General features: G+C 41.4%; 3 protein-coding genes across 5 annotated transcripts in view; 2 read left to right on the top strand and 1 right to left on the bottom strand.

The window, feature by feature from the left end:
• The window catches only part of LOC134670662 (protein YIPF2), a 211095-nt gene that overhangs the window by 30710 nt on the left and 153228 nt on the right, over positions 1 to 27157 (top strand). The gene's annotated exons all lie outside the window — the stretch shown is intronic.
• The window catches only part of LOC134670649 (cytokine-like nuclear factor N-PAC), a 75311-nt gene that overhangs the window by 15341 nt on the left and 32813 nt on the right, over positions 1 to 27157 (top strand). For 2 of the 3 annotated variants that reach the window (XM_063528461.1, XM_063528462.1), the window contains exons 5-7: positions 531 to 671; positions 2249 to 2446; positions 4340 to 4513. In XM_063528461.1, coding sequence (XP_063384531.1) covers positions 531 to 671; positions 2249 to 2446; positions 4340 to 4513 — 513 coding nt within the window. The remainder of the gene's footprint in view (positions 1 to 530; positions 672 to 2248; positions 2447 to 4339; positions 4514 to 27157) is intronic. The other variant, XM_063528463.1, reaches the window with a different exon arrangement.
• LOC134670821 (leucine-rich repeat and immunoglobulin-like domain-containing nogo receptor-interacting protein 2) lies at positions 11521 to 17774 on the bottom strand. The gene is made up of 5 exons (XM_063528644.1): positions 17494 to 17774; positions 15047 to 16744; positions 13167 to 13314; positions 12333 to 12473; positions 11521 to 12234 (listed from the first exon to the last, which is right to left on the bottom strand). Exons 2-5 carry the CDS (start codon positions 16711 to 16713, stop codon positions 11521 to 11523), a joined length of 2670 nt encoding a protein of 889 aa, XP_063384714.1. The 5' UTR covers positions 16714 to 16744; positions 17494 to 17774.

Raw genomic sequence — 27157 nt, forward strand, 5'->3', positions numbered from 1 at the left:
CAGGCCAGTGATTCTTAACTCCTGATAAGGAACCATTCTGAATTTTGGTATTGATGTGATGGAAGTGATCGACTGCAGTCAACGAAGTTGTCCTTTTTGTAACTTAGCGATCCTAAGGTGCTTCCAGCTTCCAACCGCGGCTCACTGGTTAAAAATCACTGTCAAATTAACCCATCTCTTCTTCTTCGCGTTATCCCGTCATTTTACCACGGCTCCTGGGAGCCTGGGGTCCGCTTGACAACTAATCCCATAATTTGACGTAGGCACTAGTTTTTACGAAAGCGACTGCCATCTGACCTTCCAACCCAGACGGGAAACTAGGCCTTATTGGGATTAATCCGGTTTCCTCACGATGTTTGCTTTCACCGAAAAGCAACTGGTAAATATCAACTGATGTACGAAATACATAAGTTCCGAAAACCTCACTGGTACCAGCCGGGGTTTGCACCCGCGTTCTCCGGATTGAAAGTCGCACGCTCTTACCGCTAGGCCACCAGCGCTTCAAATTAACACCCGTTTCTATCGTCCAGAAATTCGGCGACATCGACGGGCACCAACGCAACCCTGAGGAGGAGTTCGACAAGCTCAAGGAAGACATCGAGAGCGAAGAGCAAGACTCGCAGCCCGAGGAGCCTGAACCGGAGGTCAAGAAGAAGACCTCCACGCCCAAGGTATGTTGAACCGACACTTACTTTTTTTAGGGTTCCGCACCCAAAGGGTAAAACGGGACCCTATTACTAAGACTCCGCTGTCCGTACGTCTGTCACCAGGCTGTATCTCACGAACCGTGATAGCTAGACAGTTGAAATTTTCTCAGATGATGTATTTCTGTTGCCGCTATAACAACAAATACTAAAAAGTACGGAACCCTCGGTGGGCGAGTCCGACTCGCACGTTTCCGGTTTTTTATCTACATATTTAAAAGGAGCCTTTATCAATGAGACGTGTCGGCTCCGTTCGGCCTCTACATTACATGAGTTTCAATAAGTGTTACTATATGTATATCAAAAAAACTGGACACGAATTTCGCAGTTCCGCCAATACCGAGTGAAAAACCCCAACATCAGTTACTGTATAGCCCGTAGCTTCAAATAGTTGTGCCCTCTTGTCTCGAGTCCGAACACATTCCATTAGGAAGTGCTGTACATCCTCGACAGAGTCGCAGATATCGCAGTTGGGCGACTCTGCTTTCCTCATCAGATTAGCAAACTTATTTCATAGAATGTGACCGGACTGGACACACTTACTTACTCCTCTGGCGCAGCGACCCAAAGTGTGTCTTGGCCTCCAACACGACTGCTGGCCACTGATTCCGATCCTGTGCCGTTTCTCGCCAGTCTTCAACTTGGAGCTCGCGCAGATCCGCGTCCACCACATCCGCCCATCGATACCTAGGTCGACCGACCGAGCGGCGTGCTGTAGGTTTTCCCTCAAACGGTCTTTGTTTCGCTTGTGCATTCGCTCAAGATGACCGAGCCACCGAAGCCTTTGCGCCTTCACACCAATGATGATGTTTGGTTCATCAACTAGTTGTTCAAATTCCACGTTTTTGCGGATTCTCCCACTGCCATCGGGATCTGCATGTTGAAGCGATACTTAGGAAAAACTCATACTACGTGATTCATTTTTACCCCCTCTCCCCCCGGGGACGAGCGCCCGTAGTATATGCCAAGACACATCCCCTCTAATGTTAACTAAGTAATTCAAAAAACCGGGCAAGTGCGAGTCGGACTCGCGCACGAAGGCTTCCGTACCATAAAGCAAAAAAAAAAAACGGAAAAAAATGCAAAAAGAAAACGGTCACCCATCCAAATACTGACCACGCCCGACGTTGCTTAACTTTGGTCAAAAATCACGTTTGCTGTATGGGAGCCCCACTAAAACTTTATTTTATTCTGTTTTTAGTATTTGTTGTTATAGCGGCAACAGAAATACATCATCTGTGAAAATTTCAATTGTCTAGCTATCACGGTTCGTGAGATACAGCCTGGTGACAGACAGACGGACAGACGGACGGACAGCGAAGTCTTAGTAATAGGGTCCCGTTTTACCCTTTGGGTACGGAACCCTAAAAACATGGTTTGAAATTTTTTTTTGTTGGCAGCCGTGAGTTTCAATATCTCTTACCTCTTCACGCTTAACAACGCACGCAAAAGTTAGTGTTCAATAACTGGTGGTTAAATGTACATGGTGTGATATCTCGTGCCCACTAATTAAGTTTAAAACTGACCCTTCTAACTATTTATAGATACGTTTGGGTTCTAAGGTGAAACCAATCAAGCGGGCCTCCTCCGCGGGCGTGAAGGCCCCGGCCAAGAAGAAGAGCAAGAGCAGCCTGTCCCGCTCGTACACGGACCCCGACGTGGACGAGAAGCCCTCGATGCTGAACCACTCCTTCTCGAAGAAGTCCAGCTTGTTGCATCGCCCCTCCAATATATTGAGACCTGTAAGTATACCTTTGGCATTAAACTCTTCTTCTTCCTGGCGTTATCCCGGCATTTTGCCACGGCTCACGGGAGCCTGGGGTCCGCTTGACAACTAATCCCATGATTTGACGTAGGCACTAGTTTTTACGAAAGCGACTGCCATCTGACCTTCCAACCCAGAGGGGAAACTAGGCCTTATTGGGATTAGTCCGGTTTCCTCACGATGTTTTCCTTCACCGAAAAGCGACTGGCAACTATCAAATGATATTTCGTACATAAGTGCCGAAAAACTCATTGGTACGAGCCGGGGTTTGAACCCGCGACCTCCGGATTGAAAGTCACACGCTCTTACCGCTGGGCCACCAGCGCTTCTTTGGCATTAAACTATAAGTCTATAATAATAAGAATAATATTTACTGGAAAAAACCTTGTTAATAATAAATATCAATATCCTGCCGCCGGATAATAGAGATGCACGGGATATTCGGTTACTATCCGCTATCCGGCCCTTATTTTAACATCCGGCCGGATACAGACCGTCGTGGCTTTCAACCTTCATGGCGACCTGACTTAAACCGACTGACTGACTGGCTGACTGACATATTTGTAAATACGGAGATTTAAATTCATAATTCGACATGACGATCACACGACAAAATACCAGTTTACGACAGACAATCGAACAAGGCAGACGACGACGACAGACCGGACATAGACCTACTATCCGGCCGGATACCGGATAGTAACTTTGCTTGATTTCCAATAAATTGGATTTAAGAAACAGTCACGGTCAGAATCGTACTCGTTTATTACTTTAATACAATTTAAACATTCCACTCACTTGCACGTGCACTCATTTCGAAACTATCAAATAGTGAGCACGAAAGTTCACTACGAAACAGGTAAAAACCAGCACAATGCGCACCTGAAAAACCGAAATACGGGTATAGTTCCGCCGGCCGGATACCGAATATTCGCCTATGGTCAGGCCGAACATCCGGTATCAGGCCAAACAACATTCCATTGCATCTCTATGTCATACTAAAGAAAAAGTGGAATAGCCCTCCAGTGGCGGAGAGTCTTCACATATATCGCGGCTAACGCCCAGCCATCTAGGGCCCAGCGGTCGGCAACCTTTTAGGTGCCAAGGGCCACATAGTAGTTAACGAAGTGGTCGCGGGCCGCACTTAAAGTCACATATTTATTAATAAGTGTGACTTTATCAGACATTGTCGTTTGACAATATTACATACAGAATAGCCAGGGGGGCTCGAGGGCCGCCTGTTGCCGACCGCTGACTAGGCCACCCCGTCCCAGCGGTACCCGTCCCATTTTTGACATCTTAGAAACCTATGTTTGGTACTAGTTCATACAGGGTGCTTCCTGTAACAGGAGCAATAAATTAAACTAAAGGCTGTACTCCTCAAACTGACCAACATTTGTACAGCAACTTTAAAAAATTATGAATCCTTTAGACTTCCTCTTTTTCATACTAAATAAATATTGCCTTCAATGTACGCTGACATCAGTGTGTTTGACGTTACTTGTCACGCTTTTAACATAATAAAATTTGCAATACATTGCGTCTTAGAATAAACTTTAAAGTGTAATAAAAATCAAACCATGAGTTATTTTTACAAGTTGCTGAACAAATGTTGGTCAGTTTGAGGAGTAAAGCCTTTAGTTTAATTTATTGCTCCTGTTATAGAAAACACACTGTATATAGCCTATATAGGCCTAAGCCTAATCCTGTGCTAAGATTTTTAAGAGCAGGTTACACCGCGCACAATGAGTAAACTTACAGTCAGGTTAAATTGTCGACAATGTAAATCTAGGGTTCTCCAAACAACTCGAAAAAATCCCTAACTTACCTATACATTATATCAAACTAATATCCATCCATACCTCCACAGGAAACCCCACCCCTCGACCTGGAGAACGTCTCCGACACCCTCCTGGAGAAGAACATCAAAGCCAGCCAGATGAAGTTCGGCTTCCTGGGGCTCGGCATCATGGGCAGCGGGATCGTCAAGAACCTGCTCAACTCCGGCCACAAGGTCGTCGTGTGGAACAGAACTGCTGCCAAGGTAAGTGCACTCTTCTTCTGCTGAGGGCTTGTGCACAAATCACGCAAGGGTGGATAGGAGGGGGGTCACGGTTTGCCGAAAACCTCACCAAATATCACCAAGGGAAGGGGTCAAAAAGTAGCCAAAAACACCTCGCGTGATTTGTGCACAACCCCTGAGGTGTTCTTGATAGACTACTATAGGGATTCTGCAAACTGGTGTTTAAAGACACCTCTGCCGGCGTATTATGGATAGCTTTATCCATCTTTATCCACGTGATATAACAACTGTCACTTTTTTACATCATGAGATAGAAAGTGACGGACACCGTTTTATCACGCTGTCACGTAGACAAGAACGACCATCATATCCGCACTGGACTTTCAAATATCTATCTATAGGCTGCGGCAAGCGCTTACTTATGGGCATGTGACATGATTATCACATTAAATATACGTTACGGAAGAAACGTTTCTAAGCTCTGACAATCTGATCAAGTTTGCGGATATTGTATGACCGGTCGATATGTAGGATACATTATAATTATTCTATCTGCGCCTCTGGCTTTAAATCACACTAAGGATAAGACAGACAAGCCCGCGTGATTAGTCTATGCAGTGTTATGTGCATCGTAATGTTTTGTGCCGTGATTCCGTGAAATGTTTTCACAGAATTATTTAACAAGTTTGAGCAAATATTTACCCCCTTAAGGCCGAGCCACACCGGCTTGCGTGTGCGTGACGTGCGCGTGTGCGTGCGCTAAAATGTTGGAGCCGCACACGCACACGTCACGCAAGCGGTGTGCCATCTCTCATAAGGATCTGTATACTACAACGCCGCACGTGCACGTACGCACACGCAGCCGGTGTGCACAGGCCTTTATTCATAAACGTTTACTAAAGTTGACAAGCCGATAATAATCGTTTGTCCCTTTCCGACGTATTGGTTTGATGGAAAGGGACAAACGATTATTATCGTCTTGTCAACTTTAATAAACGTTTATGAATAAGGGGGTTAGTCCTTTGCCTACTTGATAGTCAGGCCACCACTATCGACACTGTGAGATATGTTAGATTACAGTTCTAACAATTTGTTAAGAGTGGCTAAGCCAAGCGAGCATAGTAGAAGCTGGTTAAATGTAAAACCCACTGGGGCACAAAGCTAACGTAGATGTGAACTTTTTTTTGTGTTTGAAAAATTTAAATCGACGAATGATATAAATTATAAACTATTCTTACATGTCGGACTTTGCTCTCGTATATATCGTCGTGTGACAAGCAAAAGTCACTAACTAACATCATTGAAATTATTGGACAATAAACCGTGTTCAAGTGTAATAAAGTGCATTGTTACTTTAATTTTTTGATAGTACTTAGTGACTTTTGCTTGTCACCCGACGATATGTTTTTTTTATAACTTCTGGCAATCGACTGTTATGGACGATCCGCCACTGATAGATTATCTGAAGCGTCGGAATTTCCATTGCCATTGGCTAGGACATTTTACCTTAGCATACCCTTGAAGAAAAAGGTAAGTCATTTTATAAACATTAAAAGCATGCGCACACCGGTTGCGTATGCGTGCGTAGATGTGCACGTGCGTAACCTACTCTCAAATAGCCACTTTATTACTAAAGAAGGAAAATTCAAATTACAATAGCTAATATAGTTATTATAGGTAGTCTATTTCGACAGTTGTATGTGTTTTTTTTAGGATACGTTGATGTGTAGATTTCGACCAAATTAACTCTGCATGGCATCATTAATGTCAGATTTCTATGAAAATAAGGAATTTACAATGACACTGATTCACTTGGCTCTGTTCAAGTCAGTGCACAGTTATCTTAGGCGGACTTTAGTTTGTGTTTACTGTGGTTGTTTGTCGTGTCGTGTCAGCTATCGGTCCAATGTCACTGTTGCAGCAGTGGGGAGACACTCCTGACTTCGGTCCAACTCGGCTCCGTTCGGCTCAGCATTGCTCCGAGCAAATATTAGGGTTGGCACCACTTGACTTCCTTGTGCGTGCACGTCCACAGATAAGATAATCACTTGAATTTTGACAACCCTAAATAGCCGAAAGGGATAGTGGACCCTGAATCGCTGTCAAACTTCGGGTTTGTAGGAAGTGTCCTTTCTGTACGCTAGTACTATTATTTCTTCTGTGGTTGCAGTCAGGCTTGTGTGGTGAATATAACTAGTAAAGGTTAGCAGTATTAGGGCTTTGTAACTGTCTTACAAATATCAATAATATTATGCGCTAAGATGTTACCTGTCGTGATCTTAGAGAATATAACCAACGGAGTGGTCATTAACAGGCGTTCCCCTCTGTCGAAAAAAGGCGGCCAATGGTCAACCACATGTATGGACTGACGTTTATCTGACATGACGTACCTATACATTTGATGTGCCCCTCCCCCGCAAAAAACGGCAGACTATTTTGTACCGAAAATTATAGACATGGCGTCTCCGTTGGTTATATCCTCTAAGGTCGTGATTGTTTCACCTGATGGTCTCATCGGAAGATCAGCGCTGGAAGTCGCCAGTAACGTGCTGGGGTGAGACCATTTCGTGGCACTTTCTCTTTTTTATGTTTCTCTGTTTTGTATAAGTTTTTATTTTGTGTTTGTGCACATGAATAAAATTATTTCTATTCTAATATCTAGAGATGCACTGGATATCCGGTTAATATCATTATTTTACTATCCGACCGGATACCGGATAGTGACCTAATATCCGGCCGGATACCGGATAGTAACATTAACATTGCTTGATTTCGGAATAAACAAATTGGATTTAAGAAACAGACACGGTCATAATGGTACTTGTTTATTATTTTAAAACAATTGAATCATTCCACTGCCTTGCACGCGCACTCATTATTTTCGAACCTAGAAATGAGTCCGCGCGAACGTTCACTATTAGGAAACAGGTCAAACCTGCAGAATGCGCACCTGAAAAACCGAAATGTAGGTATAGTTCCGCTGGCCGAATATTCGGCAGCCGGATACCGGATATCCGGCCGATGGTCAGGCCGGATATCGGGTATCCGGCCAAACAACTATCCGTTGCATCTCTACTAATATCCTATCCTATCCAGTGATGACTATATGAAATAAAATGTTGAATGTAGTTGTTATTGTGTACACATACATGCAGGCATGCTACATGCATGCATGTATGTATGCATGCATGCTACATGTGTATGCAGGGGTGCCAAACTAATAGCTTTGCTGACTGTACTTACTGTTAAACGAAAACTTAATGTTCAGAGAAAATTAAGGGTTTCGGAGAAATCATCGAATCTTGACTCCTTACATTACATGGATGATCACTGTAATAATTCTCAGTAAAAGGCGCCTAGCCTTTTTAAAGATTGCATAAACGAGTAAGCCCTCAAAAGTAAAACAAAATATAAGTTAAAATTTATTTTTTATTATTAAGTAAATAAGCCCTCAAAAGTAAATCCAAATTAAAATCTAGTTAAATTAAGTAAAAAAAAAGGAAGTAAATGTTTTCCCACCAAACATGGTCTAGTCTAGGCCAGGCCACCACATTGTTTCATATTTGTCTCTATTGCAAATGCAAAACTTATCTAGTGACCTATGTATTCGGGACTTTGAATGAATAATTTGGCCGAATACGAACATAAGAAAACTTGTCGAATATGCCGAATACTGAGTATTCGGCCCATCTATCATATGTAGCTACAACGACACAGTATGTATATTTGCGTAATCCATACTAGTCGGTATAATATAAAGTTATACATGTCATGTGTGCTAAGTGTCCTGTGATCGGCGATGTGTGCAGATATCGAGTTTCTCCGCAATATACCGCCGCGTCAGTTATTTCACCGCTCGCTTAATTATTACTGAATATACATATAGCTATACAGTATTTGGCGAAATAATATGTGACGTTCCACGGGTAAAGGTACCTTATGGCGGCTGGCACTTACGCTATTATTAACGACGCTCCAATACTAATGCGGTGCTTCGTGACATAAGCGCCGACGGCCTCGCCGTAAGGTACCTTTTCTCGTGGTACATATTAGTTTTTATTAAGGGGCTACCCGAGGTTTTCATCGATTTTTGACAAGTTTTGAATCGTATCTTCTTTTTTTGCACTACAGATAGAATTATAAGACAAACGGTTATCGGTTCTTCAATCTTTTATCTCCGGTTTTACCACCGGATTTTGAAAAAAATGAATACTTATTTTTGTATGAATTTTTTAAACATTGTCTAAAAAAACAGTTTTTTCGTATCTAGTTTGCAGTGAAGGATCTTACATGTACGAAATCTACATATTTGGGTTCGTCTTTGAAGTCTCGAAAATCTTGTCCAAGGTTTTAATTTTAAACTAATTAACACAAAAGTTATGGCCAGAAAACCAGTTTTTTAGCCTAAAATTGTTCAACTTTGATGCCAAATATCTCGAAGACAATGAACTTTAAAGTAAATATGGGATACTATATTGCTTAAAGCCGTTGCTGTTAATATGATAAGCTACAAAAAACATTAGAAAACTAAGGGATTCAGATCGAAGGTCATTGGCGTGGGGGAGCCCCTTAAAACAGGAAATAAAAGCAAATTAAACTTCTGATAGAATATAGCTTCTTAGGAACGGTAATTGAAACCCCTCCCTCTCCCCACTTCGCGGTGGCTGCCGTTAGCCTCTTGACTTAATCCACTTACGAATCACTTGACACTTTTAGTGCTAGTTTGACGTTTTCATCATAAAATGGTAGTCTTCACGATATCGTATTATTCTTCGTTATTTTTAAAGTTCATCATCATCATCATCTCAGCCATAAGACGTCCACTGCTGACATAGGCCTCCCCCTTGGACCTCCATTCGTACCGGTTGGAAGCGATCCGCATCCAGCGTCTTCCGGCAGCCTTAACAAGGTCGTCCGTCCATCTTGTGGGTGTGGGGGGTGTGGGATTTTTAAAGTTACATTTTAAAAAATCGGCCAGGAGCATGTCGGGCCATCCTCAGCGTAGGGTTCCGTAGCTAGTTGCTATTCTGTCAGAATATGCTAAACGGGGCGGGGGCTATTAGTAAAAATATCATGTACATTACAAGCATAAATGAGTACCGACTATAGGAGTGTAGGGCTTTCTAAGTATTTTTAATACGAAGAGGAAACTTTTTGCAATAACTCAAAAACGGCTGGACCGATCATGTTAGCTATAGTTTTCATTGAAAGTATTTTTTAAGCTCTTGTTTTACGTTTTTTTAGGGTTCCGTACCCAAAGGGTAAAACGGGACCCTATTACTAAGACTTCGCTGTCCGTCCGTCCGTCCGTCTGTCTGTCACCAGGCTGTATCTCACGAACCGTGTTAGCTAGACAGTTGAAATTTTCACAGATGATGTATTTCTGTTGCCGCTATAACAACAAATACTAAAAGCAGAATAAAATAAAGATTTAAGTGGGGCTCCCATACAGCAAACGTGATTTTTGACCAAAGTTAAGCAACGTCGGGCGTGGTCAGTACTTGGATGGGTGACCTTTTTTTTTTGCAATTTTCCGTTTTTTTTTTTGCTTTATTGTACGGAACCCTTCGTGCGCGAGTCCGACTCGCACTTGCCCGGTTTTTTATCAAATGTGTTGGCACTTGTTGTTTCGGCAACTTTTCCATATTCTACAATAAATCCCAACTAAGGTAGAGTACTAGTTCTCGACGCTGCACTAGTATTCGACATGGACACTTTATGTCAAAGTAATATAGGTTAAATTTGAACGGCGAAGATTTTTCTGTATTCAAATTTCATCCTTGTCACTTGACATAAAATGCCCATGTCGAATACTAGTGCAGCGTCGAGCACTAGTACTTCTACGTTACCAAGTTTTGTGGAAACAAACCACCTTATTCAAAAACGTTTATGAATAAGGGGGTAGAAGTTTAACTTTCTGGATTATAATAAAAGAATTAATAAAAATAGGTTTTTGCTTTTATGCTATGTAATTACCTACATTTGTTCTAATTCTAAATACTGCACTAGTCGCCGTGAACGGGTGCTGTTAATTTAGTTCGAAGTGACTAATATCGATGTACAATGTATTCTCTTATCTATATGCATTTGGCGATACTAATCTAACGTTTTATGTTAGGTTTCACCAAATTGCAGCTACGGAGGATTAACATTACAAATATATTATGTTAAATATGTGCATGGCTCGAATACTTTATTTATGTTACCTATCGTGCCAATAAATTATTAACACTAACTTAGCGTTTTATTTACGCTGATTTAGCACAAACCCAGTAAAGTAATACATTAATCTGAAGTACCTACAGCAAGTATCGAGTGACAAATTAATGCTATGTAAATACAATTATCTAATTATGTCATTGCAAGGCTATCTTAAATTGAGAGGTAAATTTATGTATTGCTTTATTTCATTGCAGAAAATTTACTTTAAATATATAATGAGATTGAATTCTAGAAAATCATCGTATCTTGGTAGGTTTATCGTCGAATAAAACCACAAAAATACATTGAAAAATATTTTTTATTCTCCACGATTAGCCGTTTACTCTTGTTTATATATTTAGAAAATGTTCAACAATATTTTGTATATCTTCTATTAAGAAACGTTATATAATATGAATCATCGCTGGATCGTAGTATTTGGCATATCACTGTAAGACTCACTGTATACTCCGTACGAAACGTCACAAAATATAATCATTAGTATTTTAACTTTATCAAATTATCACCTACGAGAGATTTACTAGAGTCGATATGAAAGCAACCCGGAGCGGCCCAACATAACACGCCGCACAAACGCGCCAACCCCCCTAAAATACATCAAAACGGAAACAATAGAAACGGAGACTTATTTACACTAGAAACTCGAAGGCTAATTTCAAATCTAGTCTATCACAGCTCACTTAGAAGTACTCGAGGACCCGGTCGGGACACGACACCGACAGCGGGGCCGGCTAGCGCCGCGGCTGCAGCTCGAGGTCGGCGGGGCGCGGCGGCGGCGGCGGCAGCAGGCGCGCCAGCAGCCGGTACTACAAGCGCCCGCCGCCGCCGCCGCCGCCGCCGCCGCCGCCGCCCGCCTCCACGGCCAGCAGCACGCGCGCCTGCACGTGCGCCGCCGCGCGCAGCTCCGGGGAGCTCGCGCTCGCCGTCAGCCGCGCGCCCGAGCCGCCGCGCTGCCGCCCCAGCAGCGGCTCGCTCGCCGGCTTCGCGTCCCCCGCCCCGTCCCGAGCCGCGCCGTAGTCCGCCGTCCGCACCGGCAGCCCGCACCGCGACGTGGTCGCCTCCGCGGCCGGCCCCGGGGCCTCGAGGCTCGCCAGGAAGCACGGCGGCGGCATCTCGATCATGTTGATGTGCACGTCCGGCCCGGGCGAGCCCCGCCGCGACGTCACCGACCGCTCCGTCGGCGTGTAGTACACGGACATCTTGCTCTCGGAGTCGGGCGCGAGCGGCGGCAGCCTCGCGAGCGCCTCCAGCTTCGTCTTCAGATACATGTCCAGGTGCTCGACGTCGGGGTCGAGCGCCGTCGAGTCGCTGCGCCCGCAGGACCCGGACCGGCAGTTGTCGAAGTACAGCGACGGGAGGTTCTCGAGCACTTTGTTGAGCGTCTGCTGCTGGTACTTGTAGCTCTGCCGCAGCCGCAGGACTTGGTGCGCGCTGAACTTGCGGATCTTGTTGCGTTGGAAAACGTAGTTCTCGCGCACCCAATTGAGCTGCCCGGTCGAGTATTCGCGCACCCGTTTCACCTGCACACAAACGCGAACTTAACATCGATCCGATTCTATGAAAAACACACCTACACATGATATTCCTAGGACATTAAAATCACTAATAGATTTCTTACCTGATCATAGTACTGATCCCTCATAGACGACAGATGATTACTGCCGATGTCTCTAATGTTGCGAAGATGTGTGGCTTGTGAAGAATAACTATTCTGTATCCAATCCATCTGCTGCGTGCAGTTTTCTTTGATTCGATGCACCTGTTGATAAAAAACGGTCACTTTTAATGACTTATCGAAATTTAAGCGGGGAAATTTGTAATTTAAGATTGTATCGAATTTACAAAGTAAACTCTTGACCTGATTGAAAAGACAATCTTAAGAGGGTGCGATGTACTTGTGAAGGCCACAAGAAGTAAATTTATTTATAGCCTATTACATAGATAAAAGCGCGCCACGTAAGGCCGATAATAGTGATCTCTAGGGACCATGAACGATAATAAGACTACGTGAATGACTTGACGCTTGAATAGAAAACATCCGATGACTCAATAAAGGTGTTCTTTAAGATATTTAAGTAGGTACATGATGAAGACGATTTCAAGTCATTTACATAACTACTAAACCGAGATGACACGTGCATCTGAGCCGAGATATCAAGCACAAGTTTAATAGTAAATACCTACCCTGTTTTAAAAGTTATTATGATCAATTATCTACCCGAAAGCCGACACGTCAAACAGGGCAAAGTGCAAGAAGACAAGGAAGGCAGACCTCGCCATCACACGGGAATATTGGGAATAATGAATGAATGACGTTACAAATAAACGCGCTACAAGACTCAATTAGCTATCAATTGTTTCTTTCATTTTAACTAATTGAGACTTGATTGAGAAATAAAATAATAAAAAGATAAATGAGAAATTTTACGAATAAGGGGTTTGAAATATTAACCTGCACCGCGTAGTTTTCTCGTAACTTGTCGAGCTGCTGCCGCTTGTACTGCTCGATGTTGTCGAGCATGCTGTAGATCTGCCGCGAGCGCGGCGCGTCGGCGCGTACGCAGGTGCAGCAGCTACAGCATGTCTCCATCAGCCGAAACCTGCAATCGAGAGGATGGCTTGTTAACACTAACCATAGATTTCCTAATCCTCCTAGACGGAGCTTAGAGCAATTATTTCATGAAACCGATGCTGCCAATAATACAGGGGTGCGGGGGAAGAGGTGAGCGAGTCCCGTGCCGTGATTGGTCCGTTCAAAGACACGGGCGTCACACAAAGACACTTGACTCGAAAATGGAGTAAAACTACCGTATATTTGCGCAAGAGGGGGTAGTGCCACTATGCTCAGTCTGGAGGATGTCTTGCTTGTGACACCAACGACATGTGTAAAGTGTCATTCTATGGAACTTGCTAACTATGTAAACATAAGTCACTAGTAAATTCGTCATTCTTTGACATTTTCAATATGGCGGTTTGTTTACATAGCATGTTCCATAGAATGACACTTTAGGGACTGAAAGGCGACGGTGGAAATATGCCTAATGTCAAATACAAGATCAATGCATAAAATTTGCCTACTTTACTCTAAAATTGTTATATTGTGGTATGTTGAGATTTGAGATAGGTACATTATATATTAAGTTTTATTTGTGCCGATTTAAAGACCATCACTACTTTTTTTAATGACATAGGAAGCAAACGACCAGACGAATCTAGTGATCCAATAGACTTGAGCCCTGTGAGCCTTTTTTTAGGGCTCGCCTCATCTCTTGAAGCCTAAAAGGCTAAGGCCTTTTTTATTTCATTAGTAAAATAGGCTTTTAGCCTTTTAGGCGTCAAGAGATGAGGCGAGCCCTAAAAAAAAGAGCTAACAGGGCTCGAGTCTTTTGGATCACTAGACGAATCGCCTGATGGTAAGCGATTACCGCCGCCTATAGACACCCACAACACCACAGTGGTTGTAAGTGCGTTGCCGGCATTTAAGATGGGAGGAGTAATACTATCATGTTGTTTTATAAAATCTTAAAACTGTTCGAGTACAATAACCCAGGGAGCAAAGTAGGCACATTTTATGGTAAAGATTAATGTGTTTTAGAGTTTAAATAACGCTTCGACTGACAATATCATTATCCGTGGGTGTAACTTTCATTTATCTTATGGATTGTATAACAAGTTAACAACGTTTTGTGCAATAACTGTCATACGCCTTACAGCCATAAATAATATAGGTATATTTACTATTTGTGTTATAAATAGTGAGTAATCTTTTTCTACAATGAGTTTCTTGATATGTGGCTTATATTTTTCATGTCGTTAAAAAACGAAAAGTGAAAAAAAATGGCCAAACGCAAACGCACTTGCGTTTGGCCATTTTTTTTATTTTTGCGAGACCAAAATATAAGTAAATATTTAATTTTAATTTTAAAGCGTGTAAAATAATTATGAATTGTAGAAAATGGATATTTTATTCTCACCATATTAAGATTGATGTGGCGAGCTATGAGTAATACATATGCATTAATATTTTATAGTTTGTGTGTAAGTTGAAGTTTTCCCAATGGACAACAAAAATACAGTCAGGAGTAATGAAAAATAAATCAAAGAAGTTACTTAATAGAAAATGTATGAAGTCGTTGGTTGATTTGGCTTGTTAGCCATGTCATTTAAAATTTAATGCTAACCTAATTTGAATAAGTACGAGGGCAGCCAACCGGAGCAAATACTGCTCCGCGGTTGCCCGAGTAAATAAACAAACACAAAGTAAACGTAAAAATTTACTAAATTAACAATTTACAAGAGCGAGTAACTTTATCCAAATCGTTTATTACTAACCTGCGGAATATGTAACGCAGCGCCTGCACCAGTAGAGTGATCGCCAAAAACGCCGCCGCGCTAAACGCACCCCACATCAAACTATAGATTTTAATTTCATACATCGTCACTGGATCTATGTTTAAAACCACTTCCACAGACACGTTCGCAGACGGGTTCGAAGCGAAGCAGAGGTACATCCCACTGTCTTCTCTGTGTATGTCCCCTATCACTAGGGAACCATTTTCGAGGATTCTCACTCGAGATTTCGTATTGTCTATAGTTTTGTAGTGCTGGTCGTGTGCTATTCCATGCTTGTGGAATATGTCGGGGATCTGCGGCTCAGGGTTCCAATGGAAGACTGCTCGTGTGGGAGTCACCCAGGTTATAGACGGCGGCGGGTTCCCGTGGAACTTGCATTCCAGCATCGCATCTGTTTGCAGCCTGTACAGCATCAGCGGCGAGGCGGAGACTAGCTGCGGCGGCTTGCAGTTTGTATTGTTCAGTATAATCAACATCTCGTTCTTATACGTATTTCTACAGCTCATGTCCGACTTGACGATCCCTTTCCTCTTGTCCGCCCAGTTCGCGAACCACGCCATCCGACAATCGCACGCCCACAAATTACCCCCTATTCTAAAATCTTCTAATTTATCTAACATCTTCAATGATAACGGCAAATTTGTTAAACTGTTGAAACTTATATCCAGATGTGTCAAAGACGCGGTGTCTTGAAACACGAATGGTTCTATTTCTCGTAAATAATAGTTATTTCTAATGTAAAGTCGCTGTAGTCCGCTTAAGCCTTCGAAGTTTGTGTTCTCAATGACCGATATTTCTGTGTGGTCGAGGTAGAGCGCTCTCAGGTTTTCGTTATTACGGAAGAGCTTCGGCGGCAGCATTCTCATCCTGTTGCCGCCCATATTTAGCCACTTCAGATTCCACAAATTCTTTAAAGCATCGTGTGATATGTTTTGGAAGTGGTTGTAACTCAGATTGAGCCCTCTCAAGCTTACAAATCTGTCGAAGAAGAATTTCGGGAAGTAGTCTAATTTGTTGCTAGAGATATCGAGCGTCTCCAATTCCTTGAGGTCGACTAGAGCGTTAGATGTAATTTTGACTAGGCTATTATTGTTTAGGAACAGTGTTTTCAGTTGAAGATTAGGTCTAAAGTAAAAATCTATGAAAGTGGCTATCTTATTGTAAGAGAGGTCGAGGTACTGCAGGCGATGGCAGGGCCCGAACACCTGGTAGGGTATGACGTGGAGCTCATTCCACGACACGTCGAGCACCTCCAGGCTCTCTAGATCCGCGAACGTGAAACGCGGGATGTCTTCGAGGCGGTTCCTCGATATGTTGAGGTATCTCAGACGCGTCAGACCGGTGAAGAGGCCATGCTCGGTCCTTTTAAGTTGGTTTCCGCTAAGGTCGATTTGCTCTAGCTGTTTGAGTCGATGGAAGATCTCGCCGTTGACGCTCTCGAGCTGCGAGTCGGTCCAGGAGAGGTTCTGGAGGGTGTCGGGTTGGGCGGGCAGCGCGTCGGGCCCGAGGCGGCGGTCGGGCAGCGGCGCGGCGCGGCAGGCCAGGCGCGCGGGCGAGCACGAGCACCCCGAGCGGCACCCCAGCCCGGCCCACGCCCCCGCGGCGCAACTTATTGCCAGCGCCAATATTTTAAGCAGGCGCTGCATTATTTTATTACAACCTGCATAGTCTTATTTACTGAAACAAGAAAAATGTTTGCTCTATTACGTGGTCTCGTTAGGCTTATTTACGCTGATTAGTGACACGTGCACGTTTATACATTCCAACTTGACCATATTCATTACTAATTAGTGTTACTTTTCTTGTTTGAACTCAACTTGACGCTCACAATGATTGCCTAAAGATAAATAAAGCAGTTTTGATATTGGAAAATAATGTCATCTTATTATTTTCTTAAATATTTAGACAACTAGGTAGCTACAAGAAATGGCTGTAACAGGAAAAATGTTCTAACTGTTAGAATCTAACAAATAGCCTTTTAAGTGAAATCATTACTAAATAGACATGTTATGCAACATTTGTCTTTATATTTTCCCATTTAATTACTACTCGACTAAGGAATTATAACTTGTAGTTGTTTTCTATTTTTCATGCCAAATCATGATATTTGCTTAGCTACGCGCGGCTGTGGAGAACCAATACTTATAAAAATTTAATATACCCACATAATCACACATTATTAACTTCCTTTTGTGTGATTAGGTACTAATTAGTCTTCGCGCTTAACGTAGGCCGTTGCCAACGGCAAAGTATTTGTCATTCATTATTGTACTGCATGTTTCGGAACGACAAGACAGCCGTACCTATAGGCGCAGCTTCGCTCACTTGCTCACCTTTCTACCAGAACATTCCTACCTCCTAGCACGCGAATATCACTGAATATGTGTACCTTAGCTATAGAAATGTGTATTAAACACGACATTTACCTAAAAACCGTCCACATTTTACTCCAACTTGCATAATCCTCTTTATTTTGTGTTGACAACGAACACTGCTAAACCAGACATACTTCACTGCGAACGAATCGCCTTTACGCATTCAACACTCGCGTAATCATTGTAAATTCACACTCGTTATTGCTCACAACACTTTATATACCCGTTGCATACTATTTAATATATAAATTTCACAAGTAAAACGAATTTTAGCTCTCGCGATATTGAAGTACGCTGTCACTAGGACGGCTGCGGGCACTAGAAAGAAATTAATGGCGGCGTCGGGAGTTGCGCGGCGCGCGGTCCTTGTCTCGCGCGCGCGGCGCCACTATCGCGCGCTCGCTCTGGCATTGGCCCAGTCAGCTGTGGGGAGCGAAGATGGCCGACGCGGCCCGAGTGTAGGCGAAAGTGCTTTCGGAAGCGCGCCGCGCCGTAATGTCCACCGCCGTTCATTCTTGCACTTAGAATTTTCTTGGATCGGCGCGGCGGTGCACCAAATAATGTAATGTTTTTGTGTGCTAGTTTTTTTATTGTGAAATGCAGCATACGAATTTGACGTTTAGCATACCGATTTATAAACTTTTTTACGTTTTACTACCGATGTTAAGAATATATTTGTATTTTTACGATGTGCCACTCATAAAAATGATATAAAACTTATCAAAACTTTCCTCAAATATCAACTAACGATTCCAACTAGATGTAAAAACCGCTTGCGACTTGAAAAAGTCGTACACCTAGTGGTTTGCAAGTCATCGTTCGACCAATGTAAAAAAATACCTACGTGGTATTTTTTATTTAAAATCAATTACCTCTCGTCCTGTCACTCTTTATCTCGACTAATCGGAAAGCGTCAGCCAGTTTCTCAATAAAAAATTAGCGGTAATTAATATTACGTTAATACTAGCCTTGAATTAATCACTAAAGCGGTTGCATCCTACTAATGTGTAGACTCTAGAAGCGCAACTTAGAAATGTCTTTTCAAAAGGGCATATTTTTGTATGGTTTTCATAGCGAAATAAGCCCTTTACTACTCCTACTGATGATGATACTCCTCAACTGATATGTGATATGAGCCGTATGTAATGTAATGCAACGCTCATGTCCTATCGGTGTCGTATTAATTACATTATCACGTTTTCTAAACACAAACAGGTTTTACTTTAATAATGAACGAGTACAACGTTTGGAAAACTTTAAACCGACACAGTGGTTGTTGGAACCTCCTCCTTTTTAACCCCCGACGCAAAAAGAAGGGTGTTAAGGGGCCCACTGATTAACAGTCCGCCGGACGGTATCGGCCTGTCAGTAAGAACAAAATTTTGACAGTTCTGAACAACTGACAGGCCGATCGATACCGTCCGGCGGACTGTTAATCAGTGGTCCCCTTTAGGTATATGTTTGACGCCAATGTCTGTCTGTGGCGTCGTAGCTATCAAACGGATTATGTATTATGTAGTAGTCGTAGTAGTAGTAAAACACTTTACTGTACAAAAAACAAAACAGGAAAAATAACATTCATCATTAGTACAAAGGCGAACTTACCCTTTAAGGGATCTCTTCCAGTTAACCTTTGAGCAATTGAGGGAGAATTGGAGACGGTAGACATCCGTACTGTACCAACAGCGTAAATAAAAGAACAAGAAAAGAAAATTATAATGATAATAAAAACGAAAAGTTTCTTAGTTAATTATAATATTAGCAACTTACCTACAACAAATATATACATATACAGGGTGATTCAGGAGACGTGAGCAGGACATAAACTGCGCATTTCGTAAATTATAAGCAACTGTTTCCTATCAGTATTAGTGAGTTTACCGTTAATTTCCTAGTCGTGTTGAAAAAAAAAGTTATTAATTTATTTACGACATGGATGGTCACCCTAACATTAGAATACTAAACTATCGATATTCTGTGTCAAATTGAATGTCATCACTGTCATCACGGTCTGGTTACTTTTGAAAATTCGTATCTCACCCAGGTTTGACATTTTATTTTCTTCGTAAAAGAGGTTTTATGTTTATTAATTAGGTCTTTTAGGGTGACCATGATTGTAGATAATTAAATTTGCCCTCACCAAAAAGTTGAAAAATAGGAAAAAGTGTGGTTGTTTCACCTAAATACGACGGTGATTGGTCAATTATCAGTTACTGAGTGTGCAGGATTAGTCCTGCTCACGTCTCATGAATCACCCTGTATACACAACTAAATACATATGTACACAACTAAATACATATATATTCTATAATACATATTACATATATACATAAACTAGAATACCGCACACATCCTTTAAATTAAGTTTTGTCTGCTAGCCATAACCTTTTTAAATTCGCCTTTAGCGATGCGTTATGTACTATACATAATAACATAATCCGTTTATTATAAATGGATTGTTTCCCGGGCTCCATAACGAGTGGATTGACACTATTAATTTATCAAATTCAAATCTCAATAGATGGTTGAGGAGTTTTTCGCTACGGAGCAAAACAGTTTAAAATTGTCAAACTTGGGTAAAAAAAACTGTGACTAGCAGTGGCGGCGCGTCAAACATATCCATAGGCAAGCCGGGGCTAATTTGGCTTACATATTTCCTTACAACTCTGCTCAAACGTCCAAAAACAGGCAAGCCGGTGGGAATCGGCTTTTATGGACGCGCCGCCACTGGTGACGAGGTTACAGTTCAAGTTCAAAAGGCCATTCCTTAGTACGTATTTACAATTATCTTTTGTTGCACATATTTTCCTTATTTCAAATACACTTGTACCGAACATATAGCGTACATATATTACATTATCCTATTACATTAAAATAATTTAACCGCTAAACACAAGAGTCGTGTTGAAATGCTTTTGAGAACATTATCCGATCAGAATCAGTAATCTCATTTACAGTTCACAGCTGTCTTCAAATACATGCTATACTTTGATATTTTATTTTATTATTAACAAAAAAAGCGGCCAAGTGCGAGTCGGACTCGCCCATGAAGGGTTCCGTAACAGCAAGTAACATAATAAAATTGCGGTTTACGGTTTATGACGTATTAAAAAAAAACTACTTACCAAATCTTGTTCAAACCAATTTTCGGTGGAAGTTTGCATGGTAATGTACATCATATATTTTTTTTAGTTTTATCATACTCTTATTTTAGAAGTTACAGGGGGGGGGACACACATTTTACCACTTTGGAAGTGTCTCTCGCGTAAACTATTCAGTTTAGAAGAAAATGATATTAGAAACCTCAATATCATTTTTGAAGACCTATCCATAGATACCCCGTACACGTATGGGTTTGACGAAAAAAAAATTTTTGAGTTTCAGTTCTATGTATGGGGAACCCTAAAAATTTATTGTTTTTTTTCTATTTTTGTATGAAAATCTTAATGCGGTTCACAGAATACATCTACTTACCAAGTTTCAACAGTATAGTGCTTATAGTTTCGGAACAAAGTGGCTGTGACATACGGACGGACAGACAGACAGACAGACAGACAGACATGACGAATCTATAAGGGTTCCGTTTTTTGCCATTTGGCTACGGAACCCTAAAAAGCACAACAAATCGCACGTTCTGCGTTATCGGGCCCATATTCGTTATCGCGCGACAAACCAACGAACGGTCGCAGTCATTCATATAATTAAATTGGCTACATTTATTGTATTCATTAATCAATAATTCGATATTGAGTTCTCTGATTTTCGTGCGATAAGTGAAGTCGCACTTCCCGACATTTTGTCGTTAGAATTAATATTGCTGTAGGAGCTTAGCCGGTTATCACGTTGACAGTGTGATAACCACCTTATAATTAACTTATTATATAAACGAAATATATATAATAGTACTGTACCGATGTTGAATCTACGTTTAATAGGAAGCGAGAGTGCACCAGGGCGTGTGCTGAGAATATTTCACTTTACTACTGTTCCTGAACTGTGCTGTCCTCCTGTACGGTTACCATCAGTTTGTCACTGACATAAACGCCGTCGAGAACGTAATTTACTTTCTATACATCTCGCTCGCACTCGCGTATTAGTGCAAACGGGATGTATAGAAAGTAAATTACGTTCTCGACGGCGTTTATGTCAGTGACAAACTGATGGTAACCGTACTGTACTGTGTGAACAGTAGATCGTATAGATTTTGCGACAACGTAAGAACTGTCTACGTGTGTGTTGTTTTTCTTTCTTACCAAATAAATTAATCTCCACACTCCCATCCCGCTGGCTCGCTGGTACAAAAAACAACCGCTTCTGCAGTGTTGCCAACTCGGATTTTGAAAAAATGCTAGACTAATGTCTAGATTATGCCAAAATTATGCCAAAGATTTTTGAAACACCTATGCTAAAATATCACTTGAATTTAGACACTTAAAACACATACTTTTTTCAAATTTACCGACTTTTTCTACTGACAAGATCTGCTTGACCAACTTTATATAGTCCGTTGACGTCCATCCGTCCACAAAAGTCAAAATTCATATGAAAATATGAACCACATAAGGCGATGGCGCATATTGTTGCTGCCAAGTTGGTGCAAACTTGGATTAGACTAAATTATGCTGAAAAATATGCCAGATGCTAAATGGAGAATTTTGGTGCCAAAGCGAGTGAAAATATGCCAGATCTGGCATCATTTATGCCAAGTTGGCAACACTGCGCTTCTGTTTTTGTTTAGTCGAGTCTACACGCTATCGTAGACTCAACTTTTCTATATTTACGCCCTGCCACGTCATAATTACTGATTCCGAGAACAGATTTAAATCGCAATTCGTGACCGATGTGACGTGTTGTTACAACGTGCTTTGCCGTTCTTTTGTCCTTTTTTATTCGTAAAGATAAAGTTTTATGACTGTGCAAATTATATTTCGTCAACTATACCAGTGACACCTTCCAACGAAACCCTTTAAAATATACCTTATAACGCATTGTATAAAAAAATAGATGAGTTTAGATATTTTTGAACATTTTGTCGTTCTTGATACCTAGAAAGACGGCTCTAGCCACTAGCCAGTGGATATTGCATTAGTTAACGAACTCTTTATGAAGTCTAGTCATTAGATAATTGCGTCTAGTTCGTATAACTTTTGTAATTAGTAATTAGTTAACTTCGTTCGTGCTTCGTTTCGACTCAGACTACCAACAATAGATGCTTCATGAAGCGTTTACGAAGATCGCGAGGTCGCCTACCGTCAGTGAATAATATTTCTATGCCTCTTTGTTTATCACAATGACAATAATAATTGTGTGAGCGAGAATGTGTGACTACATGTCCCTTCTTCATCATCATTAACTTAAGAGGTATTCTCTTGTCGGTGGAGTAACTTCCAGCTTTCCCTATCCTGCGCCAGCTCTTTGACTTTTTGGTACGACACGACTCCCACTTTTTCTTTCACTTGCTCCAAATGTCAATGTCCCTTCTTAAGACCTTTTATTTCCCACGTAGGTACTAGGACTTTATTAGCCAACTTAATATGCAATCGTCCTGCTTTGTTAAAATTTTGTATATTTAAGGTGCAGGGGTCAATTTTGTCTGCGGGGGAAATCTGGTTCCCGCACTCTAGTTAATAACGTAAAACATGGAAGATATTTCGATTAGTTGAAATTTCCCCACAGGCGAAATTGCCCCCCTGTACCTTAGATATACAACAGATCGATCGGATAAATTGGGGCAATCAGGGATACCTGTAGAAAAACATTGATTAGGCACGTGATCAGAGTTAACAATAGATGCTTCATGAAGCGTTTACGAAGATCGCGAAGTGGCCTACCGTCAGTGAATAAGATTTCTATGCCTCTTTGTTTGTCTTTGTCACAATGACAATAAAAATTGTGGGAGCGCCAATGTGTGACTACATGTCCCTTCTTAAGACCTTTTATTTCCCACGTACTACTCAGACTTTGATTTCGTCGTGCTTTGTTAAAATTTTGTATATTTAACGTGCAGGGGTCAATTTCGACTGCGGGGAAATCTGGTTCCCGCACTCTAGTTAATAACGTAAAACATGGAAGATATTTCGATTAGGTAGTTGAAATTTCCCCATAGGCGAAATTGCCCCCCTGCACCTTAGGTATACAACAGATCGATCGGATAAATTGGGACAGTCAGGAATACCTATAGAAAAACACTGATTAGGCAAGTGATCAGAGTTTCGAGCAAAGACGGGGTGAACAAGCGATGGTTTATGGAATTAGTATTTTAAATTGCTGGCAGTTTATAAGTTTAGGTTATTAAAGTTAACTACTAATAGTCTCGTAAATCCCAGACGTATTTTATGTCTCTGAGTTTCCACTGTTCGTTCTCATTAAATGTTTGAAACTTGGAATTTCTGTCACGAAGACAGGACATTAAAGATAGTTTATCGCAAATAGTAACCGAAATGTATATTTTAAAGAACCTTTAGGACACCTATTCGAGTATATGTTTGTTCGCGCGAACATGCGTATTAGGGCGAACCCTCAGAGGTAAAGAATTGGGCATAAAACCTTTTAAGTTTCAAAGTTCTCAGCCTATAAACGCCAGAATCACACGGCCACCTTACTCTGAGGGCCTACCGAGTACGTTCAACGTGTTGCCTCCCTGTCACACTTACGTACTAATTTACAAGTGTGACATAGAGGCAACACCTCGAACGTGGTTCGCGTAACGCCCTCTGGTTCTCTCAAGAACTCGTCCGCACTCAATAGTTACGCGGTCAGTACGGTTACCATCAGTTTGTCACTGACATAAACGCCGTCGAGAACGTAATTTACTTTCTATACATCTCGCTCGCACTCGCATATTAGTGCAAACGGGATGTATAGAAAGTAAATTACGTTCTCGACGGCGTTTATATCAGTGACAAACTGATGGTAACCGTACAGCTATTAATAGGTACATTCGCACGTGACTTTTCCTCGACACGAGACTTTTTATTATCTACTTAGGTTAAATTTATCCTCCATCGCGTTATTATTCACAACGCTTTATCTTGACTGTTCCAATATAACAAAACCCAGAGATTCTTAGACCCGCTTGCACCATCTGCTAACTCGGGGAGTTTAAGCAGTTAAGCCGTTGACCCAGTGTTAAACTGGTAACCATGGTAGCTCCAGGTTTAACCGGTTAATCTCGGGTTATTTAATGGTGCAAGTAGCTTTTCAAGAAGAATAGCGAGATCAGACAGACGCGTTCGTGCATGCTGTTTCGGTGTGTCAGCAAAGCACTTATATAGCGATGTCTCGCTTTCACACCAGGGGGTCTCACATCAAAGATGACCATCGATTGCAGAAAACGAAACGCTATCATCTCCATACATTATTTACGTTTACCTATCTACGATTCGTTTTCTAAAAACAATGGAGGCCTAGCCAACACTGAGAAAAGTACAACAAAAATACACTTAGAATTACAAAAATAAACTTAATCCGGGGACAAGGAGAGTTAACTAATAGGAACAAATTGACTTTTGCAATTTCTATTATCTGTTTGTTGAAATTATATTTGGGATTACTGAGCTGTTTGTAGAAATAAATAAACTTTACAGAAATAGTGAAACGTCCATAATTATTACTAAAACTTCATTTTTTCCCCCAGTGCAGAACTGTTTTTTAATTCCTGGTGATGATTTTTCTCTCAGTGAACATGAGGCTTATTGATATAAAATGCCAATCGATACCTAAAATAATGTATGGAAATAGTCAGGTGACTTTTCGTTCCATCTGTAATCCCGATACATTATTTCTATTCCTTTGGCGTTTGTCTTTGGCTCCGATTTTGATTCCGCATCGAATATGAAGATCGCCTTACACTGGTCCTTTTCTAGTAGTTGTTTAAGTCTTGTTGAATAACAATCCGTTCACAATACATCTTGCATCCTTCTCGCACTCGTAGATTATAACCATGTAAGAGCAGCGCGGAGAGACTGCATCGACCACCCATAACGTGCACGTTGTGAAACGGCTAGCCTTGCCCTGCATTCGCTAGGCTTCTCGGCTCAGGTATACAGACGAGTTAATACTAAAGATAGTTAATCCGTACAGTAAAGGCCGGTTAAGATCACCCCTCGTTGTAGATGGCGTCACAGTAAACGAATAAGTTGACAATCACAGAAAACCGTCATCAAAAAAGGCACTAGTCCCACCAAGGGCGAGTATGCGATAAGCTATCGACTATTGTATCCCTCAAGAAACAAACAAAAGATACAGATTCCGTGTCGCTAAAAGAGATAGTAATCGTCTAATATAGAAGCCTAATGGTGACCCATTTTGTTCGCGACGCAAGTCTTGGTTACTGTGACTTGGTGATTAAGTAAAATGAAATCCTGTAAACGGCGTTATGGTCAAAAGCTGGATCCAGCGGAGCGGAGATTACAACCAATACTATTGGTTGATTCAATAGACCGGCAGCTGTAAACAGAAGTCCAAACACTACTTATATAAAAACATAACAATGACGCCTGTGAGTCAAACAGCGAAGGAACGAAATTCGGTATACAAATTGCTTGGTACATTGTTTATTTTGAACTAGTCTCTAAGGATATAACTCCGGGCGCTCTAGTTGTTTATTACATAAGCGTAACAATATGTATAAGTACATACAATCATATATCGCTATCGGTCCGTATCGCGGTAAGTTTCGCGAAACGCCTACGCTCTTGAAACTGGAACGAAACTTAGCAAGCTAATTTATATCAAGCAGAAATGTTTGTAAGCGATGCTACCAATTTTTAAATTAAAGGAAAAATGGAAAAATTCACCACTTCCGGCAAGATTCGGACTTGCGACCGACCCGAACAGTCTAATCGCTCACATCATCCAACGAAGCTTACCTGAGTTGATGGCCGATATTTATAAATTGTGATTTAAAATAATTATTTAAACCACATTAATCTTCTCTTAATAAAAATAGTTTTGGTTTACTTATCATGTATTCATTTAGCAGTTCAGTTTAGTTTTTTAATCAAGGTTTGAAATCGTAAATACCGCTGGACATCCTGTGTACGTAGATATTATGTTATAAAAACATTCGGTTCGTGTCATAACATAAATGTGAATCTAGATCTTTTAGCTAAGTATTTAGGATAATCGTTTATAAAACTCAACTTAAAGTCTGCGTCTCATTTCCACTTTACGCCTTCGAGAGTTTTCTAAAAATAAGCAAGTAGGTAATAAATACATGCCTATTTATAGGCTCTCCAGGCTTCTATGAAATGAAAGTCAACTTTGCGAGACTCCCACATGCTTATTTGAATATTACGACTCGTCTGAGTCGGCGTTATATTTTTTACTTGTGACTGCCTGTCTGTCTATTCTTTGAACAGTACCTACTTGACTATTATGAAGTGGAAATGTAAATACATGTGTACTGCATTACCATTTGATGCTAAGAACACTTAAAAGTATAACTGAAAATGGATATACATTAGGCTGCCTTTCCACTGAGCTGGAGATAAGATGAGCTGAGATTAGAGGAAACGTGCGGGATTCAACAAATAGCATTGGTTGTCATCCAGCGGACTTGTACTAGTAGTACCAAAAGTAGGTAGGTACCTAGGTACATTAAGTCTTGAGATTATTTGCCAAGCGGAACCCAGGTAGCTCAAGCCGTGGCAAAAAGCTGATGGGATGGGACAACGCTGGGAAGATGACGTAATTTCTACTTATTTTGATCTCT

Source organism: Cydia fagiglandana, chromosome 14 (genome assembly GCF_963556715.1).
Source record: "Cydia fagiglandana chromosome 14, ilCydFagi1.1, whole genome shotgun sequence".
NCBI classification, from domain to species: Eukaryota; Metazoa; Arthropoda; class Insecta; order Lepidoptera; family Tortricidae; genus Cydia; species Cydia fagiglandana.

Excerpts from the sequence above, each read along its gene's own strand:
- LOC134670821 (XM_063528644.1), bottom strand. The coding sequence starts at position 16,713 with ATGCAGCGCCTGCTTAAAATATTGGCGCTGGCAATAAGTTGCGCCGCG. Across the intron at positions 13,315-15,046 it reads CTGCGTTACATATTCCGCAG|GTTTCGGCTGATGGAGACAT; the intron begins GTTAGTAATAAA and ends TCTCGATTGCAG. Across the intron at positions 12,474-13,166 it reads GAGAAAACTACGCGGTGCAG|GTGCATCGAATCAAAGAAAA; the intron begins GTTAATATTTCA and ends TTTTATCAACAG.